Here is a 21573-nt window from a genome sequence, read left to right as displayed (position 1 = left end):
AAAATGGAGAGATATGGGTTAAATGAGAGGTGAGATGATAATAAATTAAATCATTTGACCCAAAGAACAGTCATTAATGGTTAAATATAAAGTTGAAAGAGCATGCCTAAAAGTATCATAATCCTTTGCCCTCTAATAATTAAAATTTTTAACAATGACTTAGATTAATTAAAAAATCAATCAATAAGCATTTATTAAGTGCCAAATCTAAGGTCTGGATTACTTTCACTATTTGCCTCCTCTGGGATTAAGAATAATCCCCAATTGCTGAAAGCAAGCAACACAAAGCCTGAATTGGGGGTGGGGCAGGGGGAGAGACATAACATGATAGCTGTGCACAAATATTTGAAGGACTGTCATGCAATGCGTAATTAGACATGCTTGGCCCAAATATGCAGATATCAACTCAATGTAAGGAAAATCTTCATAACAATAACTGCTATCAAGAAAGAAAATTGACTAAGGAGGTAATGGTTTCTTCTCCACACGTGAGTTCTCCAAGCAAGAGACTAGACTACCATTGTGGTAGTTGCTGTGGAGGAATTCTTCAGTAAAAGGGTCCCTTGTAACCGTTATTCTGCAAATAAAAAGGAGTCGAAGTGGGATTTGAACCCAGTCCAGTTTCTTCCTCTTTCCTCTGAGCAACAGTAGACTAAAACAATACTTCTGCAAAATAAGTGATTTCCACTTACAAATACATGACTATGACAATGGAAAGCAGGGGAGAAGGGGCGGGAAGGAAGAAGGAAGACAGAAAGAGATAGAGCTTGCATCATGCATTAAGGTCTTGAAAATGTTTTCATGCAGTATCTAGTTGTATCAACAACATTACGAGGTATACAAAACAGATATTATCATCTCCATTTTACATGAGGGCAGAAACGTACACAGAAAGTAATTTTCTACTAAAGAGGGAAAAACCTTATTTAAAAAAGGAACCAAAACATACAGAAGTTCTGGAGAGTTCTTCTCCAGAAAATTTTATTTAGTTATAAAACTATATAAAATGCTTATGTGTATGTACACACACACACACACACACACACACACACACACACACAGAGAGTCCCCCTCTACCCATCCAAATCTTATCATCTTTTGGCATCTACCTCAAGACTCATCTTTTCCATAAAATCTTCTGACACAGAATCAAAGAATTTTAGAATAAAAAGAAGCCTCAGTTTATCCAATGTATGTCCCCCTCCAAAAAAATGCTGAGAAATTCTTCTTCATGTCAGGCCAAGGAATTTCTTTCCATCCAACTTTCCACCTATTCATTTTAGTTTCTCCCTTTGCATTCACCTTGTATAGAGGTTGTGTGGAAAATTACCTATCTATGTCGCTCTACTCACACAGTCACTACACTCCTTCAGGCCCCCATCATATCTTGCCTCAACTATTTCAATAGCCTCCTAAATGTTCTCTCTCCCCACTGCAATTCTTCTGCCATATGAGCTGCTAAATGGTGTTCCTAAAGCACAGGTCTAAGTTATTTCCCCACTCAAAATCAGTGACTCCACAATCCCTTTATGGATCAAACATAAACACCTTTGTTTGGCTTTTAAAGCCCTTCACAACCTGACTCCAATATACCTTTTTGGCCTTGGTACACATTACTACATTTCTTGCATTCTATACTCCATCTCCTGTCCTCATCTCTTTGCCCTGGCTGAACTCCATGCCTTCTCCCTCTAACATCTCTACTTCATAATCCCTTATTTCATTCAAAGCTCCATTAAGGGACCAATTTTCATATGAAGCCTTTCCTGATTCCCCTTCCCCGATTCCCCTTCCCCAACCTATTATCTTGTATTTATTTTGTAAGCATTTTGCATTTACATACATGCAGATATGTATTTGTAGTCTCTCCCACAGAATATAAGCTCTTTGAAGGCCGAGTTTGTTTCAATTGTGTCTTTGCATTCTCAGCACAGTCTAGTCCAGTGCCTGGCACGTAGGAGTTTAATAAATGCTGACTGAATGATGAACCAAATGCAAAGTACACCTCCTCAATCCCATGTTTTCTCATTTATAACCTGAGGATAATACTTGCACTACCTGCCTCACATGGTTGTTTTAAGGTCTACAAAGTGCTTTCCTTACAGGACTATATAAATGTTAGTTATTACCAAAAATAAATTTAATCTCCTACACATAGCAGCTCTTCCAATATTTTAAGACCTCCATAAAGTCCTACCTGTTATTTTTCAGGGTAACCCTTCCCATGCTTTTTAACTATTTCCTTTTATAACAAAAAACTGAAATCTGAAAAAACAATTAAAATCCTGGACCTACCACTAAATAGTTATGTTACTTCTGAGCTTCAGTTCCCCCATACATAAAATGGGGATAATGATCATTCCATTACCTAGGTCAAAAGGTCTTGGAAAAAGACCTAGGAAATCTTTAAATGCTAAACGTTAGTTATTTGTGATTCACATTGAGTAAGCCCAAAGTCCAAGGATAAGCAGATCTGATCTGATAGAAAGCCAGTCACAAGGAACTCCTGGCTCCTGCCCTGGGTCTTATTAATTAAAGAGAGGTCATTACTTCAAGCAGACCCCAGCCACCCTACCAAGACACATTTTTGCCCACGTGACTGCACAGGATATTTCCCCCTCACTACTATCTCCCAGCCCTAGTCGCATCCCCTTGCCTGCCCCACCCACCCCAAACATCTCCACCACTACTTCTGGGAAAAGTAATCCTAACAGAACTACCATTACTACTTCTGCAAATAGCACAAAATCAATTGCCCTAAAGTTCTATTCCCCTTTGACTTTATTCTTTCTTGGCCGCCACTTCCCTATATGTGGTAATTCCCGCATTAGAACATAAGTTCCAGGAAGACAGGGGCTGCCTCCCTTTTGCATTTCACTCCCCAGGGATTAGGAAAATGCTTGGCACAAAAGGAGCTTAATGAATATATTTTCATTTATTCACTGAAAAGTAGAGATGAACTTTCTAAAAATGTGGCTTAAAATTCCAGAAGGCTAACAATAAACCAGAATAAAGTCCAAATAGGTATCTTGGTATAAAATAGGATCTAGGTATCTTGGTATAAAAAAAATTAACACTTGTCAACCCTGATCAAATGAACAGAGCCACAGAAGTTCTGCAACTGCTATTAACTCCAAAAAAAAAAAAAAAAGCAAAACAAAAAAACCCAGAGTTCAGACAAGTTATTAAAACCAGTTAACTTTAAAAAATAAAATAAAATAAAAACCAAAGCACTAACAGTGGTTATAAGCAAAAAGTTTTCTTTATTCTGTTGGAAGAGGAAACTAGATAAATGTGCCAGGGCTCCCCTTTGCCCCCCCCCAGTAGGAAACCAGATTTTATGTGCACAAATCTCAACACTTATACCAATCGCCGGCTATGCAGTGAGCTGTAGCCCTAATAATGGCGGGGTACCTGCAACAATGGGATAAGTTTGATTCACAGCAGGACTACAAGACCAGAACACTGGTACTACAGGTACTTGTCCAAGCTCAGATACTACCTGTTGCTGGTGTAAAACAATTCTGGGATTTTGCTGCTGCCAAGTTCATCCAGAGGGTGAGTGCCAAGTATTGTTATGCCAAGTTCAGGGCACAACTTGCTTGCTGGGCCTTAGCTCTGGAAAACAGGATGTCTCCTAATAGTAAAAGGAGGGGAGTGAAAAGAGCACCAGGGGTGATCTTGGCATGGGTATCCTGACACAAAAATCTGGTTTATAATCTGAGCACCTAGGTGGTATAGTGGATTGAGTACTGGGCCCCTAGTTAGGAAGATCTGACACTTACCAGCTCTGTTATTCTGGGCAAGTCAATTAACCAGTTGGCCTCAGCTTTCTCAATTGTAAAATGGGGTTAATAATAACACCTCCCAGGATTGTTATAAGGATCAAATAAGATAATAACCGTAAAGCACTTAGCATGGTGCCTGCTACACAAATGCTATATAAATGTTTACTGTTATCATTAATCCCGGTCTAGCCACTGTCTAGCTAACTGTCTAGCCCTGGACAAATCAGTTAAGCTCTCTAGGTTTCCATGTTTTCATCCAAGGCTCCTTTGCAGCTGTACTCTTACTTATGGTGATCGGCAATTACGTAACTCACAATAATACTTTGTATTTCAGAAACTGCGTTACAGGTAAGTGGGATTGTTTAGAGTACGCCTCCCTCACCTCCCAAAGATTCACGGAGTCAAGCAAGCATCCTAGATAACGGGTCACATTTTGGGGGCAACCTGCTTCAGCCAGGTAGATCCAGGAACAAGATTTCCACGATTCCAAGAAAGGAGCTCTGTGCTGAATGGGGCAGGCAGGAAAGGAAAAGGAAGGACAAAAAAATGGCACCAAAGTCAAGACAGAGAAGAGTCCAGGAGGAAGGGAAGAACAGAAGAGTGGCTGGAACGCCTGCGCTCGCCTTCTGGGCTGGGGGAAGGGGGTGGGGAGGGGAAGGGGTGATGCGGCCTCCCCCCCCCCCAGGAGAACTTAAAGCACTCTCCCCGGCTCCGCCCCGGGGTCCAGGCCAGGGGAAGTGGGGTATCCCTGGTCACTGACGCCAAGTGGGGGGCTGGGTGGTCGTGAGCGGTCAAGAGAAAGGCAGCGCCCAGACCCCCGAATCCCGAAGCAGAATCCCCCAAACCCCAAGGAAGTGGGACGCGCTCTCCCTCGCCCCCTACCGCAGGGCTCCGAAGACGGCAGCCTCCAGAGGGAAGGCCGCCTGGGTCTGCCCTCCTGCCAGCCTCTTCTCCCCACGGGCAGACGGCTCACAAGTTCCACACTCACGCGACAGCTCTCACTTCCGGGTTCAACCAACCACCACTGCGCACTCTCCCTCCATGGCGGGAGAATCCAGGGATATCGCAGCCTCCGTTGCTCTCTCTGCGCAGGCGTACCATTAATCCCCTCCTTTCCCTGCCCCACTCGCTTAGGCAGCGGTTCGCTAATAGGGCGCGACGGTTCAATAGAAGGACCATCCTGCCTCAAGCCCTTCATTAAGATGCACTGCGCAGGCGTATAACCGCCTAACCTCCATTTCCCGCCCCGCCTTCCTGTTCCCTGAGCGGAAATGATGTTCCTTTCGCTCAACGCTGAGGCGGGGCTCGTTTCCGCGCCTTTCTTTTTCCCTAGGAGCGATTGGCTGCAGAGGAACCAGGGGGGTGGGACGAGTTGCCTCGGGGTTCGGTGCCGCAGCTGACGCCGCCGCTGGGACCGAGAGATGCGGTCTCGGTGTTGCTACGCGGAAGGTTTCTGAGACGTGCCCGGCATCTCAGAGTCCTTCCAGAGGCCTGATCATGCTGTTACCGTCGGACGTCGCCCGTCTAGTGCTGGGTGAGTGGAGCCTCGGGGCAGGGAGAGCTGGTCCGCGGATCTCCGGCTTAACCTTCAACCAGTGGGGCGGGGGAGACTCTGCCTCCCTGCCTTCCGAGCCCAACCGGCAGCCGGCTTCTCCTCTGCTCTGGGGGCCGAAGGGAGCCCGAGGCCGCCTGGGTCGAATAGCGCGGCTCCCGTCCGGCAGGTGCCCAAGCAGACAGGCGCTCACCCTGACGGGAGGCGAGGCGGGAGAATTAGGGCTCGGCCTCGGGGAGGACCCTGACGTGGGGGAGGAGATGGCTCTTCCCTCCCTGCCCTCAGTTATCCGCGCCAGAGCCGGGGCCTGGCGGCCTAAGAGCAGGGCGAGGACGAGCGAGGGCCTCCCGGAGGGAGCGCCCACTGAGACCCGCCTGCCGATTTCTAAACGTCTTGCTTTGGAGCCGCGGAATTTGGGAGTTCCTTCGGCAGGTTTGGCTGCCTTGGGCCGACGGTCCCTCGGGCACTGATCCACGTTTTAGAGCCACAACAGTTACTCTTCCAGTTTTCTGGCAAGGAGAAAAGGCCCATGGGGGATTCGTTTCTAGCCCTGGTCGGATGTTCCCCCATTGGGATGACTCAATTCCTTCCATTGTCCAGCTTGTGTTGCAGTGGTGGGGTGGGCCATTCCAGTTTTGGTGGCTTTATTTTCGTTTGTTTTTTTTTTTTGGTTTGTGTGTTTTTACATTCTTTAAAAATGTATCCACAATTGTATTGCTAAGACTTGAGCCGCATATATTTTCAGAATTTGGGCCTGTGCCAGAAACTTGACATATTTTTACACTTGTTTTTAAACTAATATTGTATGGGGTCGTTGATAAAGTGCAGTCTTTTTCGGGCATTTTTACTGGCTGCCCCTCGTACCTGTAATCAAGACCCAGCTAAAAATCCCACCTCCTTAGCTCTAGTGCCTATTCTTTGTTGGTTATGTCCAGTTCGCCCTGTATACAGATTGTATGTACATACTTATTTGCATATTGTCTCCCCATTAGATTGTGAACTGCTGGAAAGCAGAGACTTGCTTTTATCTTTCTTTGTATCCCCAGAGCTTAAAACAATACCTGACACATAGTAGGCCCTTAATGAATGCTTATTGACTGACTGATCTTGTCAAAGTTTAAGATTGACATGCTAACCCCATATGTAGTGATAAAGGTAAATGCCACAGAGCTTTTAAAGTTATGTTTGTGCCGATATGTAGGTCAGATAAAGCCCTGTACTGCCAAAATATGTAATGGCATACTTTACCTATGAACACTGTCATCTTATATAAAGATTCTGAAGTATAACTAGTTTTGTCCATTAGTTAAGATTCAGTGATTCTAGTTTAGGAGAAAATGATCTGATTATCCAATTGAAGTAACCCATTCTTAGATATTACCTTGGATCTGTGATTTTATGGAGATGTTCTCTCCAACCATACAAATCACAACTTGCCCACATCTTTTCATCTTATGTACTTGTCTTCAACCCATAAATCCTCCACAGGGGATCTATTCAGCCTGGCTGTTAATGAGGCTTTTTTTTCTTTTTCTAGATGTTCACTAACCATCTCTGTATAATCCTTCCTTGAATTTTGCCAAACTGAAGCTCACTGGTCTATGGTTTGAAGACATCCTTTTTTGAACATTGTGACAGTATTTGTGCTCCATTCCTGTGCTCCATTTCCTTTTCTCCGTAATCTATCAGAGATCCCTGACAATGGCTCAAGTATCATATCTACTCCTTTTAGTATTGTAGTTTATCTGGACCAAGTGACTTAAACTCAAGTAGGGCAGCTAAATGCTTTCTTACTGCTTCCTTATTCATCCTACTCCTGTGAAAAAACTGGAGAGATGCAAAGTGGACAGTGATAGAGTTGGGTGATTGAGAACTGGTGGAATGGCCGTACTCAGAGTGGTCTTTATCGATGTGATGTCTTCTTCTTGGAAGAAGTCCTTGGTAGTGTGTCTCTGGGATTTGTCTTTTGTTCTTCACTGTTCATTTAACAATTTTACAATTTTTATCAGTTACTTAGATGAAAGCGTTGATAGCATGCTTATCACGTTTTCAGATAATACAAAGCTGGGAGCGATAGCTAACTCATTAGATAACAGAATCAAGATCCAAAAATCTTGATAAGTTTGGTCAAATCTAATGAGATGAAAATTGACTAGGGTAAATGTAAATAAACTCTTTACTTGAACTCAAAAACTTATTTTCACAAATGCAAGATGGAGGGGGCATGATTAAACCAAATTTGGCCTGAAAAAGAGCTGGGGATTTTGGTGAACTACAAGTTCAGTATGTATCTGTGGTGTGATAATGACACCCAAAAAAGCTAATGTGATCTTGGGTCAGCATTGAGGTGCATCGTTTCAGGAATACTTTGCCCTGATCTTATCACATCTAGAGTAATGTGTTTGTTTATGGGTGCCAGAGATTAGAAGGGACATGGTTAAACTGGAGAGTATCTAAAGGATGATGACCAGGATAGTGTAGGGGCTTGAGTCCCTACCATATAAAGATCAGTTTAGGTAAATTAGGAGATGAGGGGTTTAGAACATGTTATCTTCAAGTATTTGAAAGATAGTCATGTGGAAGAGGTATTAGACATGTTCTCTTTGAATCCAAACTGCAGAACTAGAAACAGTGGGCAGAAATTGCAAAGAGGTACATTTAGACTTGTTATCAGGTGGGAAAACTTATTAACAATTATAATCCTCCTAGTTACCTACTAGATCATAGTTACTTCTGAAGGTAATGGGTTCCCATTCATTGGACATCTACAAACAGACTGGACAACCATTTGTTGAAGGTGTTGTAGCAGTGATTCTTTATCAGGTATAGACTAAAATAGTGATTGCTAAGGTCCCTTCAAACTCTAAAATCCTGTGATTTGGTGAATATATTGGGAGCCTTCAAAATCTCCCTCAGAGTGGGGAGGTGGAGCAGGGCTTGGGCTCCCAGTCTGGAAGTGCAGCAGCTACTCGTAGGCCCACTCCCACTACAGATCAACACAAGAGCTTTGAACTGCTGTGTTTCCAACCTGGGCCAGTTCACCTCTCCATAGACATCCTGGTTCCCTGTAAGGGACCATGTTGGTGTTGTACTTAGTGAGGACAACTGATCATCTTAGCACACTGTGGCTCAGAACTCATGAATTTAAGCAATCTACTAGCCTCATCTTCCTCAGTAGCACACATGCACCACCACTTCTAGCCAAATCTCTTTACATTGTGTAGGTACTAATGGAGCATACAGGTTGTCCATCAATTATCTGCCCCTCTTGCCTAGTGAATGGCCTATATTCTCGTTTAGCCACACATTTCTCCAGTAATATTTTTTATGCTTCTCTTTCTGTGCATTTCTTCATTGGGAATTTGTTGCAGTCTGTTTTCACTCACCATTAAAATTTCCACTGCATAGTCAACCACAACTTTGTCAACTAGGAAGAAAAGAATAAAAATGAGAAATATCAATAATTATTTTGGCTTATTATGTGGCAAGCACTGTATCCTGGCACTGGGGATGCAATTACAAAGAATGAAATAATCCTTAACAGTCCCTACTCTCAATTAGATTACATTCTAATGGGATATGCTGTGTGTGTATGCATGCACACATACATACATGCATACAAATGTGTGTTTGAAGGGGGGGAGAGAGAAAGAGAAAATGCTTAAACACACAGATATAAAATGAATAATTAAAAATATATCCAAAGTAGTTTGGGAGGGAGGACACCAGCTGTTGGGAGGAAATGCTTCATGCAGAAAATGGTACTTGAGCCACATGACCAGTATAAAGGCAGGGAGATGAGACCATTTGTGAGGAAGGGGTCTGTTTGACTTAATTGCAGTGTGGGAGCAGTAGTAATTTTCACTGAGGCTGGAGAGACAATTTGGCGCCCAGTTGTATAGGGCTTTAACAGCCAAACAGGTTAGTATTTGATCCTGGAGACTCTAAAAAGCCACTAGAGTTGGTTGAGGAGTCACACAGTCAAATCTGCTTAAGGAAAATTAGTTTGGTAAGAGTGTGTGTAGGAGTGGAGAAAGACTTGAGGCAGGGAGAACAGTTAGGCAACAAGAGATAGTGATGGCTTGAAGAAGGTGGTGCCTTTGTGAGTGGAGAGAAGGAATGAGATTGGAGTGCTGTTGTAAATATAACCAAATAGTCAAGAAGGTCCTTTTGAGGCCTGAGAGATGACTATCAGATTAGGCAATTAGAGAGCATCAGTAACTTTGGAGTTGTTGAGCGTTGAAGTTGCAAGCCAATTACAAAGGGTTGTAGAGTGTTTGAGATGAGAACAGGTGGAAGCAGTTAAATACAACAGCTCTTTCAAATTGGCTGAGAAAGGGAGGAGAGATCTAGGATGTTAGCTTGAGGGAATGATGGAGAATAATAAAGTTTTGGGGTTTTTTGTTATTGGTTTGTTTTTTTGTTTGTTTTGTTTTTGTTGGTTTTTTTTTCTTTTAGGATGGGGGAGAGTTGAGCTTGTTTTAAAGCTGGAGAGAAGAAATTGGTTGATTGGGAGAGGCTGAAGATTAGAGAAAGTAAGGATGAATGGTGATGGGATTTGCTGGAAAAGAAGGGAAGGTACAGGATGAAGTAAATATGTAGGGGATTTGTCCTTTGTTGGAGAATAGGGGAAAGTCTAGGTTTTGAGATGAAGACAATGGAGAAGCAGGTGCTTAGGTTGAATGGTCTCAATTTTATCAGTAAGTAAGAGGCTAGGTCTTTCACTGATAAAGGGGGAGTGTGGGGAGTTGCACTAATGGAGTACTTGATGAAGGAAGAGAAAGTTTGGAGTGACTTCTGTGGAGAAGGAGATAGGGAATTAGGGAGAAATATAAGGACTGCATTGCACGACCTTGGTTGAGATTGGATAATATGAATTCTTAACTTAACCAGCCAGCATAGTTACTAAATTTCCTGCAGCTGCTGGTGACTAAGAGCTGGGGAGATGTATGGTCAGAGCAATCCAGGAATGAAGTTTAACAAGAAATGAGTTGAACTAGGACAAGGGAGTAAGGTATTAGAGGGGAGAGGAAGTGTAAAGTTGAAATGAATAACTCCTAATTTCAGGTTGGAAAGGGAAAAAAGTGACTTCTGAGCAAGGATAATGCTGTGAGGAAGTACTGAGGGTGGAAAAGGAGGCTTTCAGAATGAGCTCCTGTGATTGTAGTCTGAGGATGTTGAGCTGTCACAGGCAGTGTTAAGACCAAAGAATTTGCTACAGGACCTTTTCATCCCTCAAATTTCCCATGGCTCCCCTCCCCCTCTGTCAACTGAGAAACCTGCCTCTTTACAGGAAAAAAATCACCTTAATCCTCCTTTTCCTCATATCCTGTCACTCTAGTGCCTTCTGCCACTCTCTTCTCCTTCACCCTTGTCTCTCCTGATGAAGTAGCCTTACCAAGATTAACACCTGTACTTTTTCATGTGATCCCATTCCATCTGATCTCTTCTGAAAGATTGCTCCTTCTGTCATCTCTCTTCTTTCTCTTACTTTTGATCCCTCCCTCTCTGCTAGCTTATTTTCTGCTGCTTACCAACATGCCTATTCTCTATCTTGAAAAACCCTCACATGACCGCGCCATCCCCGATATTGTCATCCTATATCTCTTCTTCCCTTTATAAACAAATTCCTCAAAAATGCTGTCTACAATTGTTGCCTTCACTTTTTCTCCTCTTACTCTCTTATTAACCCTTAACAATAAGGCATAAGTTACTAATGATCTCTTAGTTGCCAAATCCAATGACCTTCTCTCTGTCTTCCTTCTTTTTGACCTCTCTGCAACTTTGACAGCATGAATCATTCTTTCTTCCTTAGTGCTTTCTTCTCTAGATTTTCTGTCTCCTGGTTCTCCTCCTACCTGACTGCTCCTTCTGTCTCTTTTGCTGGATCCTCCTCCAAATCATGCCTTCTAACAATAGGTCTTCCTGAGGGTTCTTTCTCAAGCCCTCTTCTCTCCTTGTATGTTACTTCACTTGGTGATCTCATCAACTCCCATGGATTTAATTATCATCTCTATTCTGATGATTCTCAAAATGACCTACCCCACCCCATACTCTCTACTGACCCACAGTCTTGCATCTCCAATTGCCTTTCAAACATCCTGAAGTTTATGTCCAGTAGATATCTTAGATTCAGCATTTCCAAAACTGAACCATTATCTTCCCTCCAACATACATACCCATAAACCCTCCCTCACTTATCTCCTTATTACTGTAGAGAGATACCTGGGGTGTAAGGGGTGTTCAGAGAGGTCTAGCACCTCTGGTGTGAGAGCTTGCCCCCCACCCTTTTCAGGGCTTTTCATCCACCTTTGGTGTTCTGCTCTCATCCAGTTTTCACCTGTGGCTCCAAGAGGCTGTACCATGCTCAGTGGCCACACCCAGATAAAACCATCTCAGTAGATGGGGCTAAATCAGATTGAGGGTGACCAACAGGCCTCAAACCCATCGGTGAGCTAGAGGGATGTCTACTCCAAGCATGTGAAGACTTCCCTAGCAGAATGGGTGAATAAAAACAGTTCGTTCCAAAGGCCATAAAGGCAGCTGAAGCAGATGCTGTGGAGCATTTAGAGTTTGGTCAGACATCGAGATGCCAAAGTTATCCACTGTATCCTGGGCCATCATCAGTCATCTTGTCATTTGTCTTGCCAAAGGACTTTCATTGCACTGGAAGAGAGAGTGAGGCTGGTGATTTCGTGCAATTCTGCTTCACTTAAATCCAACTCATGAACAAGTCAAGGTATCACCCCGTGATGTCACTGGTTCTCTTCAAAGGAAGGAACAACAACAAGAGAGGGCAACTCTTTCCACTCAGTCCCTCAGGCTCACAACCAAAGAGTCTTCCTGGACTTCTCACTCTCTCTCACCCCCCATATTCAGTGTAAGCTTGGGGCAGCTAGGTTGCGCAGTGGATAGAGCACCAGCCCTGGAGTCAGGAGGACCTGAATTCAAATCCAGCCTCAGATACTTAACACTTACTATCTGTGTGACTCTGGGCAAGTCACTTAACCCTGATCACCTCACCAAAAAGAATTCCTAGAAGAGCTAAGAAATGATTTTCAAAACAAATAAAAGTGGTAGAGAAAAATGGGAAAAGCATTGAGAACATTGCAAGAAAATTATGAAAAGACGACGACTTGGTGACAGAGGCTTATGAAAATAACACCTTAAAAAACAAAATTGGCCTAATGGAAACAGAGGTACACAACTTCATTGATGAAAATAACTCCTTAAAAAGTGGAAATGACTAAATAGAAAAAGAGGTAGAAAAGCTCACTGAAAAAGATTATTTCTTAGAAATTAGATTTGGGCAAGTAAAAGCTAATAACTACATGAGACATCAAGAAACAATAAAACCGGGGCAGCTAGGGGGATGCAGTGCATAGAGCACCAGCTCTGGAGTCAGGAGGACCTGAGTTCAAATCTGTTCTCAGACACTAGCTGTATGACCCTGGCCATGTCACTTAATTTGATTTCCTCCAAAAAAGTAGAAGAAAACAAAGTCAGAAGAATGGAGAAAAAAAATTGAAGAAAAGGTGAAATATCTCATCAGAAAAACAACTGACCTGGAAAATAGATCTCGGAGAAATAATTTAAGAATTATCAGGTAGTGTAGGTCCAACAGGAAGAGAGTTGTCTATCCAGACAGTTGGCAGGCACTGCTAGTATAGAGGTGAGAAATGAATAGAATCATATGAGAAAGCATTCAATGGAATGTTGAAATGTTGCCCCCTTTTTTTCAACCCAAGTTCAGATCCTTTTAAGAGAAACTACAGTGAGGAATTTGTGTTTTCAGTATATATTTGTGGCCTCCTGCATGTGCCTTAAGTCTTTTTCTTGCTCAGTTATGGATTTGTATGAATCCTTTCTGTCTTAATTTTTCTGTGAGGTGAAATAGGTGGTGTTCTCTATCCCTTCATACATTTAGTGTTTACGTGAGAGTTGTGCATCTTGTTACACTTATTTATGGAAATATACATATATGTGTATATATGCACACACATAACAGAGCACATGTGTGTAGTGGTTGTCTTCCCAACTACCTTCTTGACCTTGAGAGCCAAGCCTTTTTTTTTTACTTTTTTTAACTTTTTTTAGTTTTTTTATTTTTTTGTATCCTCAGCACTAGTAAGGATTACACATAAATACTTGTAGATTCGATTTAACTTGATTAATTTCATAAGTGTAGGAAACTTCCCTCTATTGGTACAAATTTCACTTGCGTGTATATAAATGAAACAAGTATTTATTAATGTGGATTTGTGTTTTATTTATAAAACATTAATGAAAAATGTAAACAAATTTGTAAGCAAATGTTAACAAATGAGGGACTATAGGTACAGAAGTATGCATATGTTACATATAATCAATGTGTTGGTTTGTTTTCTTTAAATTTTACTTATTTGTTTCAAAAGAGGGTTTTCTGGTGGTGGGGTGGAGGTGGTAGTTATTTGAAAATGACATTCATGTAAAAATCATCAATGAAACTCGGATTTTAAAAATGCTTGTTGATTTGGGGTTGAATAGAGAAAATGTTGCTGTTCTAATTCTTTGATATAAATTAGACATACACTCGAAGAGATTCTTACATATACTTCGTAAGAATAGCTTTCTTCCTTTAAGAACACACAAAGAAAGCACTTTTCATGTTTTATTTATGTTACAGTTTTTGTGTATGTATTCTTTTAGATTTTTAAGTTCCATTATGATAAAGAGTATGCTTGGGCACACTTTGTATATCCTCTAGCTTATTATAATTTACTGTATACAGTGGGTACTTAATGTTTCTTGAATTAAATAAGTTTATATTAAATTTAGAAAGGAAAACTTAATAATAATGCTTATAGCTGTATTCCACAAAGAAGCTACTAGTTTCTGGACTTTATCAACAATTTTCTCTGTATGCTGTGGGATTTTTAGTAAATTTTACAATTTTATTTGTAATTTCTATGTATTGTATTTAATGAAAATAAAGTTAACCTGTAAGTATTAAAATGCTTACTTTATTTCACTCTGACTTTGATGAAGTATAATTTGAACGTGGTAACTAATCTGTTTTGTTGTGTTGGGTTTTTTTTTTCCTTGTTTAGGCTATTTACAACAAGAAAACCTCATCTCAACCTGCCAAACTTTCATTTTAGAAAGTTCAAATTTAAAGGAATATGCAGAACATTGTACAGATGAAGGTTTTATTCCAGCCTGCTTGCTGGTGAGTCATTTGATCTTTTGGGGTTCATTCACCACTAAAACGCTTGTTTTAAAGGATAAGTTTTATCTTAAAATTTCTTTAGTCAGCCATATCAGTTTTTGGAAGTAATTTAGTTGCTTGTTAGTCTAATTCTCCAGTAGCTCTGTAATATCATCAGTATGGGTAATCACCCAAATGATAACCATTACAATCTCTGTGCCTGACCATCCTGTTCTACTCTTTTCCATGACTTCCCAAAAAACTACCATGGGATACTACCCAACCTGCTTAGGGATATATATGTTGATGTTATGAGTATACCAGTGAAGCATGCAAGCTGTCCATTCGTTACACCTTATTTTTCCTGTGTGGCCACCACCAGTCTTTTTTTCCAATAATAAACTTCTCAGATGACATTCTTTATGATTTCTGCTACATAATTTCTTATGTGTAATGTGTCACATCTTGCTCAAACCTACCATATATACTGCCCCTTTGACTTTTGGTTATCTTCAGTTTCATTCTTTAGAGACTATGGTGTTCAGTTATACCACAGGAAGAATATTGGTTTTACAAAGGACTTTTGTTTCAAATGGAAGCTTGTCATCTGCAAGCCTTTGGCCTCTCCATTCTTACTCCTGACCCCTCTAGATCTATATTTCATTGGACATTGACTTGATTACTATATGGAATTTCCTCTCCCAATGAAGATTGGCACCTGCCCTGCAATTTATAGTTTTAGAGAGTTTCAAGGGGTGATGAAAGGTTTTAGGTGATTTGCCCAGTCTCATGGCCAACATGTTTCGGAGGCAGAACTTTAAATCAAGTTTTCCTTACACTGAGGCCAGTTCTTTATCTGTTACCTCATGCTGCTTTGTCTATCAAAGCATATGTTGATTTAATTTGAAAGTTTTGTTCATCTCTTTGTAAAATTTCTATACATTCTCATCTACTGCAGCCAATGTTGAGTACATGAGCTGCAATTATTTTCATAGTTGTTATTTGCAGATACTTTCTTTGAATACTGCAATACACAATGAGCAGATATCCTGTCAAGATTCATGTGAATGACTTCCTCAATTAATATGTTCACTCCTTGGTCATTGGACAAGAATCTCATTTAGAGTACCAACAGCTAGGTTAATGTTTATATATAGTTTAAAAATTGATTTTTTAGTACCCTCTGCCCCCTTTTTACCCATCCCTCTTTCTCTTTTATTTTAGAAGTGGAAGAAAGTTAAACAGAGCTGTGGACTATTTTGTGTTCTTCTTTGTTTCATGATTGCTATGGCTAAAAAAATCACTAAGTCAACAGCCTACTGATGATGAGTCTTACTTTATCATTCTTAGCTGGCTGGTCTTTAGAAAATAGGGTATAGTTGGTACCATACTTAAAGCTTTTTCTGAATGATAAAACCTAGCAAGGCTTGTACTCTACAAACATAGCCTCGGAGAAACTAGAGTTACTACCATACAGTGATAAGGCTTCTTTATGAGGTTTTGTTCAGGATAGCTCCTTATGTATCTAAAAAGATCAGTAGGAGACCAGATATTCATTCTATACTGTCTTCTTGTAAAGGCTATCCTTTGACTTACAGATTTGTCTCTGTCTCATTCTTTAGAAAGTTTCTTCAAAATGGTTCCTCCGTAATTTTTTTCCCCTATGGCTCTCAGATTTGTGATGGCTGTACTTCAGAGCAACATAGGACAGCTATTTGGGCTTTTTGCTACCAGATTTTTTCCCATATATGGCCAGTCTAACTGATGTGTGTTTCAAAAGATAATCTCTTTTGTGCTGATTGGATGTATTCCCAGACCAGCCTTTTATACCATCTTATTAATGTCTGTTAAATAGGTGATACTAAAATTGCCCAAGATATCAGATAACACATTTGTTATAGATCCAAAAGCCTCAACTATGTAGAAACATAGGATCACAGATTTAGTGCCAGAAGGGAACTCAAAATCATCTGCTCCAGCTCCCTTATCTTATAGATGAGGAATCTGAGGCCCAGAGAGATGAAGTTTCTTACCCAAAGTCACTAGTAAGTAACAGAACTTAGATTCAAACCAAAGTACTCTTTCCACTGTACTATATTAGTGACTCCTCTCTTGCACTTAATGCTTCTTATACTTCTTATATGCTTAAACTTAGGCTTCTTATATGCAAAAGTGCATATTCTATCCAACAACTCATACTTTCACAGATCTTTATTTGAAAAAGGGTATGTAAATATATTAAGCATATAGAATTTAAATATATATTGGTCATATTGGGAAAATTTAGCTCATAGACAAGTGTATAAATTGGTTCATCAAAATCAACTAAATAATTTGTCCTACGAACTTATTTTTAGCAACTTCTAATGTAAATCTTCCGTGTTAAAGTCAAGTAGCGAAGACGTACAGAAGAGAAATGAATATAGCTAAGGCTTATGAAAGGAGGAAGATATCATACACAGTGTTAAGGATATAAGTAAAGGCTACAGCTTGCATTGAAAAGTACCTCTGGAAAAATAAGACAAAGCAATAAATATACTTTTCCTAAGATCCCATTAGATTATTCTTACTCTGCCTGCCCCTTCTATTGTATCTTCAAGAATCCCCTGTTCTATAGAACAGTTACATACAACTGACTTCTCTTTATATTGGACTTCTCCTGTTCCTTCCATCTTCTGGCACTTATGAAAGACCTGGGTTCCCCCTTCACCTCTTGCCAAAAAAATAAAAAAGACATTGCATCCCTGTCATCCTTTCCAGTGCTTGTTATACATTCTCTTATGCCCCCCAGCACACTAGTTCTAAAAGAAGAATTGGCCAAGTCCAGACTTTCCCTTTTGAGGATCATTCAATCCAAATTCTAGTGGCAATTACCTTCTTGCTACAAAGTCACTCTCCCTCTTTTGAAAAAGAATCTATACCTGGTTAACATTTGTCTTCTTTGCCCTAACTCCTATGTATTACCCTACATATTAAGGGACTAAAACATATGTATGTTGATGTTCCTCAAACTGACCTTAATCTCTTTAACTCCCATGACCTAGTCCTTTTTTTTTTTTATAATAATTTTCCCCAGTTACATGTAAAGACAATTGTAAACATTTTTTTTTTAAATTTTGAGTTCCAAATTTCCTCTCTTCTTTCCTCATTTCCCCCTCCCCTGAGACAGTAAGCAATTTGTTGTAGGTTATACGTGTCCATTCATGCAAAATATATTGTATTATTTGTGTTGTGAAAGAAGACAAACCCAAAGGAAGAAAAACCATGAAAAAAATATAGAAAGTGAAAAGTAGTATGCTTCAATCTGCATTCAGACTACATTAGTTCTTTTTCTGGAAGTGAATAACATTTTTCATCATGAGTCCTTTGGAATTACCCATGACCTAATCCTTTATCCCATCGACTTACAAGGACAGTCCCACTTTTAAAATTTTTTATCACCCACAAGTGTTCTACTTCCCTAACCTCCTGTGAGTCCAACTCTTTCTCCTTTAATTCTCCTACTTCTCTTTTTATCTTCATTGTGATTTTCAGTCCCTCCAGTGCTCAGTACCCTCCCAGCTTTATTGCTCTTCTGGCTTTACTTTCTTCCCTTCCTCAAAATTGACTCTGTAGTTAGCCAGTTCAGTTCTGTAATCATCTGCCTGAAAACCCTTTACCACATTATCAGTCTTCTTTTATACTTACATAATACCAAACCTGGATTATACCCACCATCTGCATCCACTCATGCTCATAACCCTGCCAGATAGTGCTAATGGAAGTCATGGCAACTTAGTCTTCTACTACAACTTCATGTTATTTTATCTCAGCTGAGTCCTTACTACAGCAAGATCATATTCTTCCCTAATTAGTTCTCTGTTAGTCTCAATAGCAGCTGTTGAAAACCTCTCTTCAAGTCTTCAACTTCCCACCACCTCTTTCAGCAGAAAACCTCACCTCATACTTTACAAAGGAAATAGGTTAATTGTTCTCTGTTGTATATCTGAAAACCTCCTCCTTTATTCTAGTCTTTTGTCTTTTTTTTTTTTTTAAGGCAGTTGGGGTTAAGTGACTTGCCCAGGGTCACACAGCTAGTAAGTGTCAAGTGTTTGGTCTGAGGCCGGATTTGAACTCAGGTTCTCCTGACTTCAGGGCCAGTGCTCTATCCACTGCGCCACCTAGCTGTCCTATGATCAAGATCTGACTCTTCTCACCAAGGCCAACCTCTCCACTTGTAATTTTGATCCCATCCCCCTCCATTCCTCTGGCTTATGACCTCCACAATATTTCTTCCTACATACTGGTTCATTTTCTACTGACTAAAAACATGTCTAAAACAAAGGACAAAACCTCCCTTTGCCATCTCCTCAAGTTGTCAGTTATAACATTCTTTTCCTTTCACAACCAGACCTATATCTAGAAAAGGCCATCTACATTCATTGTCTCCATTTTCTCTCCTGTAACTTTTCAACCCCTTGCAATCTGGCTCTCAACATCATCACATAGCATTTGACATTTTAACCCCCTTCTCTTTTTGGATACTTTATCTAAGGCCTTTTTTTTAATACTACTATCTCCTGGTTCTTCTACCAGTCTCTTTTGCTGGATATTGATCAGTATTTTGCTCCCTGAGTGTACCCCATCCGGGGCTTTGTCCTGGACCCCCTGTTGTCTAAAATCTCTTAGTGACTTTTATCAGTTCCCATTGAGACAATTGTTATTGCTATGGAGATTATTCTCAGTTCTGAATATCTAGCCCTAGACAAGTTGGCATGTCCAAAACAGATCTCATTATCTTTTCTCCAAAAACCTTTCCCTTTTCCTAAATTCTCTATTTCTATCATTCTCTGAGGTTTAAAGCCTTGAAGTCATTCTCAGTTCCTCTAAGTCCTGCAACTCATATAGCCAGTCTGTTGCCAAATCTTGTCAATCCTATTCCACATTTCTTTTTTTTTTTTTTTTTTTGCAAGGCAATTGGGGTTAAGTAACTTGCCCAGGGTCACACAGCTAGTAAGTGTTAAGTGTTTGGTCTGAGGACAGATTTGAACTCAGGTCCTCCTGACTTCAAGGCCAGTGCTCTATCCACTGCACCACCTAGCTGCTCCCTTATTCCACATTTCTTACAACAGCCTTCTTTCCATTCACATGGAAACCACCTTAGTTCAGACCCTTATCCTTTCTATCCCATACTATTACAATAACCTCCTAATTGATCTGTCTGCCTCATCTTTCCTTATGCCAATCTATCCATCCTCCATGCATCTGCTAAGGCCCTTGGGCCACAGATTGTGCATGGCTGTGCTGAAGTGTAGGTTTGTTACCCCTTTGCTTGTAGGATAAAATATAAATGGCTCTTTGGGGCATTTAAAGCTCTTTACAACATGAATCTACCTTTCTAATCTTATTGCATACAGATTCTTCATTCTCATCACTGGACAAATTCACCTTTTCCCTGTTTCTCACATACCACAGTTAATTTCCCATTTCTATTCTTTGCACTGCCTCTCTCCCATGCATGCCCAGAACATACTCCTTCCTCACTTCTGCCTCTTGAAATTATTGTTTTTGGTTTTTGGTTTTTTTTCCAAAGCTCAGCTCACATGCCACTTCCTACATGAGACCTTTACTGATGTTCCCCCTCTCAATTTCTTGTGCCCTGCCCCAATTACTTAGTATTTATTTTGTATATACTTGTGTTGTCAAAGAAAAAATAGTAATACTGCATTTTAGTCATAAGTCTATCAAAAATAATTTCATTTAACATTTATATCCAAGCCATTTTCTAGCCTAGATCTTTCTGTGATTTGAGTTAACATTTATTGTCAGTCAGTAAGCTTTATGAAGCACGTACTGTGTGCCAGGAACTTCGCTAAGCACTAAAAGTACAAAGAAAGGTATAAAACAGTCCCTGTGCTCTATAAGCTCACAATCTAATGGTGGGGTAAAGATATGTAAGACACTGTGTACAAACAAACTGTATACAGGATAAATATGATATAATCAAAAGAGGGAAGGCACTAAAGTTAAGACAGGTTGGACAAAGCTTCTTGTGAAGGTAAGGTTTCATTTGGGTCTTGAAACCAGGAGGTAAAAGTGAGGAGGGGGCCCAGACCACAGCTTTGTGCAAGTAACCCTCACTTACTTTTCTTATTCTCACCTTTAGTTGCCTGGGATATAGTTGTAGATAAATTTAAAATACCCAGAGTAAGTGGGCAAAGGACCAGTTATGCTTTTGAGTAATTGTTTTGTCTGGACCTCTGCCTCCCTGCAGAGGTCTTATTACCAGGCTGTAAATTACCAGTCTTAACTCCAGGTCAGACTCTCTTGGTCAGAAAATGGCCTTTAGGGGACTCGCCCTCCTCTTCAAATTCAGTTAGATTTTGTTATTCTTTAACCTTTATTTGTTTTTTCCCCCAAAAGCTGGCCAACATGCCTACATTTTAATATAATAGTCTGAGTGAATGTTCTAGTATGGAAGATTATTAGTGCTGCTGTGTCATAATAATGGTAATAACTACTCTCTTTTTTCTTTTCAGTCTTTATTTGGAAAAAATTTGACAACAATTTTGAATGAATATGTAGCTATGAAAGCAAAAGGTAGGAATTTTGAATGAAAAATTTTACAGTTTCTTCTGTTTGGGGGGGCTTTTGTTTTATTAAAAGTCATTGCCTGGCACAGTGGATAGAGAGGTAGCTTTGGAATCAGGAAGACCTGAACCAAGTCTTGACTCTTAACATCAACTGTAGTTGTATGACTCTGAGTAACTCATTTAACCTCTCAGTGCACCAAGCAATTCTTTGAAGGTGTAAGTTGCTCATAGTGCTGTCTGCATTGGTAGAGGAAGTTCATTCTTAGAAGTTCCCTATACCAATGAAATCACAAATTGGGTCCAAAAAAACAAAAACAAAAAACATGTTTCACTTTAAAAAAAAAAAAAAAAGGTGCTGGGGACTGAGTAGTAATTTGTTTTGGTAAGGTGTGGAGGGAGATTCTTTTCATTTTATTTTTATTTATTTTGTGTGTGTGTGTGTGTGTGTGTGTGTGTGTGTGTGTGTGTGTGTGT

The 21573-nt window shown here is 40.3% G+C and overlaps 2 protein-coding genes across 7 annotated transcripts in view; one reads left to right on the top strand and one right to left on the bottom strand.

Moving 5' to 3' along the window:
• The window catches only part of ATM (ATM serine/threonine kinase), a 123277-nt gene extending 118395 nt beyond the window's left edge, over positions 1–4882 (bottom strand). For 4 of the 6 annotated variants that reach the window (XM_027849491.1, XM_027849494.1, XM_027849498.1 and 1 more), the window contains exon 1: positions 4671–4764. The gene's annotated coding sequence lies outside the window, so the exon portion shown is untranslated. The other 2 variants (XM_027849492.1, XM_027849493.1) reach the window with 2 other exon arrangements.
• Positions 4883–5165: 283 nt separating this feature from the next.
• Positions 5166–21573, top strand: part of LOC114033882 (protein NPAT) — a 47819-nt gene continuing 31411 nt past the window's right edge. Inside the window, exons 1-3 of the mRNA XM_027849506.1 lie at positions 5166–5322; positions 14430–14548; positions 21046–21106. Of these exons, the coding sequence (XP_027705307.1) occupies positions 5286–5322; positions 14430–14548; positions 21046–21106 (217 nt within the window). The 5' untranslated portion in view covers positions 5166–5285. The remainder of the gene's footprint in view (positions 5323–14429; positions 14549–21045; positions 21107–21573) is intronic.

The sequence above is a fragment of the Vombatus ursinus genome, unplaced genomic scaffold (genome assembly GCF_900497805.2).
Source record: "Vombatus ursinus unplaced genomic scaffold, bare-nosed wombat genome assembly UNPS02007612.1, whole genome shotgun sequence".
Lineage (NCBI taxonomy): Eukaryota > Metazoa > Chordata > Mammalia > Diprotodontia > Vombatidae > Vombatus > Vombatus ursinus.
This window is presented reverse-complemented; position numbering and strand designations above follow the sequence as displayed.